Consider the following 2644-nt stretch of genomic DNA (forward strand, 5'->3'; position numbering starts at 1 on the left):
GAATAAATATTATTGAATGTTGATGCTGTGCCAGGCACCATATTAAGTGCTGAGGGATGCAACAGTGAACAAGACAGATGAAAATATCCTAGTGTTCCTTGTGTTTGTCTTTGATCTAATTTGCCTGTACCCTGTTTGTACTATTCGATCTGATAACATAAGTATTTTAATTAACTCTGTATACTCTGTAAATGTAACCAGGAAGATGAAGCTCAAGAAAATAAAATCAAAATGAAAATGGTTGAGAAAAGTATGGAACAACAAAAAGAAAATATGGAACATCTTAAAAGTCTGAAAATAGAAGCAGAAAATAAGTATGATGCAATTAAACTGAAAGTGAATCAGCTGGCAGACCTCGCAGACCCACTTAAGGTATGTCCTCATTCTTTTGTATATATATGTATCTTATGTCTTCGTTCTGTATCCACAGCGTGCTCACTAGACATTGCTCTAACAGAACTTAGGGTTAAAGGTATGACCGTCTAAAAATAGGACGTAAACCAAAATATCTTCATTATATTAATTAGAATTAAATCTTCCTGGTCATGCCTTGAGGAAAATAAATTGCCAAATTTCTGTTTCTCCCAAAAGATTACAGCTTTCGTTTCCTCTTTATTTTGTGATTTTTGTCCTTCTTTTAGAACCAGAGCCAGGGACGTGTTGTCTGTTTATACTGTTTCTGTGGCTGCCTGTTCTTTGTCCCTCCTTTCCTTCAATAACTCAAGGGTTAGTTGTATAAAAGCCAACTTGAAGTAAAGTGCTACCCAATTCCTGTTTATTGGCCTGTCTCTGTTGTAGTCCAGCCTGAATTCAACTGATTTTCTTTAACACAGGCTTTTCGAGACCAAATTTAGGGAAATGAAATTATTCAACAATTGTGTAAATTTCCCCAAGTTGTTTACTAGCTTAGTTATCAATAGCTTATTATTATCATTTTTATGAGTAGCTTAGTTATTCTCAGGACTTCAAATTTTATTTAAAAGACATGGAGAAGAATGCATAATATATTTTTAGAAGAACTGGGAATGTCAATGATAATCACTCTATCATCCCCCCCTTTTTGCTGGAAAATTAATTACCCTCTGTGAATTCAATGTGTTTAGATACTTTTAAAGTTTAAAAGAATTTGTATGCGTATAAATTTTACTATAATCGTGTTTATCTAAAGTTTTTAAAAACATAATAAAGAGTTGAAAGTTTTAAAGGAGTTAGAGGAGGAGCTGCACAGAATCGCTTCCTGCTTCGTGGTGGGTGGATTTCTCTGTCGCTGCTGTCGCAGAGCTGGGTCCTGCCTGCCCTTGTAACCCAAGGTAGTGTATTGTTTTCTATTTGAGGTGAGAATTAAAAACTGGGAAAATAGACTGACAGCTGATTAAGAAGAATAAAATATTAAAGTTGTGAGGAAGGAAAAATGATTAAAGATAATGCTGAGAAAGACATAAGAAAATAGTAGCTACAGGAAATAAGAATAAAAAACAAAAAGTCTAGTTAAAAAAGAAGACAAAGTTAGTTCTTACAAGAAAATAGAAAAAAACATCTAAATCGTCAAGAATAGACAAGGTAGAATTCAGGACTCAGGAGTTAGAACAGTAAAGTTACAAAAAGTAAGATTAAAAATTTTTTTAAATGGGTAAAGAATTGAACAGGATGACAAAATCAGAATGAAGAAATATGCTAAAACATTACAGAAAAAGAAAGATTAGCGCCTAAATTATGTATCCCTGACAGCTTAAAATTAAAAATGAGAAATGATGAAGAGTAAGCTGTGTTCTGTTCTTTTAGAGACTTCTAGGCTAAAGCAACTCCTGGAATTGGGAGTCCACAAATAAGTTCAAGAGCAGAAAATATAGGCAGAACAGTAAGAATTCTTGATCTTAGCTCTTTGCCTTAATAACTGCAAATAACTGAAAGCTAGGAGGTGAGTCCTTTAGTTAACCTGCATGCAGTGGCTAGTAACCAAGAGGTTTTCCTTCACAATGTTACATCACACTAGCCATCAGTAACAGTAGGACCGAGAGGATTGGGCTAACAAAATAATTCCTGAGAAACCGTAATCATTATATATTAGCAGTTTTTAGATATAATGTTTGTTGTCAGGATGTTTGTTCATTTTGTAAGAGGCGTGGTGAGTAGAGTACTCTGTTTAAATATGTAGTTATTGAAACCTCAGCATAGGGAACATTTTTCTTACTTTGAACAGTTTATTTTGATTTATGCTGCAAACTTAATGCTTCAGTTGCAAATCAAATTTGTGGGAGTGTGACCCACATTGAGCTTACAGAGATAGATGTTCTGTGTTATTGGAATAGGAGGGCCTCTGAAATAGATGAGAGTTTATTTGGATCGAGGGTGGCTGTGCTTTTGAAAATACCAAGATTTAGTGTTTTGTAGTTTTTTTAAAACCTCATAATTAATGTAGGTTTATATGAAACAAGCGATAATAATACATACAGCAATTTATGTATGTATTAGGCGCTGAGTAACTAAAATTGATTATTTAGGCATCCAAGAGAATACAAATTTTCAATGATTCTGTCCCTTCTAGCATCTCAGGCTGTTTTCAAAAGGCTGTAACTTTTTAAAAGTTGGAAACTGTATAGGTTTAGGGCTACATCAAAGTTTAATTTTAGACCTAATCCATCCT

At 33.9% G+C, this 2644-nt stretch overlaps 1 protein-coding gene across 1 annotated transcript in view; it reads left to right on the forward strand.

Moving 5' to 3' along the window:
- Positions 1-2644, forward strand: part of SMC6 (structural maintenance of chromosomes 6) — a 58352-nt gene that overhangs the window by 42041 nt on the left and 13667 nt on the right. The window contains exon 19 of the mRNA XM_023528504.1: positions 187-372. Within this exon, the coding sequence (XP_023384272.1) occupies positions 187-372 (186 nt within the window). The remainder of the gene's footprint in view (positions 1-186; positions 373-2644) is intronic.

Source organism: Pteropus vampyrus, unplaced genomic scaffold, assembly GCF_000151845.1.
Source record: "Pteropus vampyrus isolate Shadow unplaced genomic scaffold, Pvam_2.0 Scaffold28, whole genome shotgun sequence".
NCBI lineage: Eukaryota > Metazoa > Chordata > Mammalia > Chiroptera > Pteropodidae > Pteropus > Pteropus vampyrus.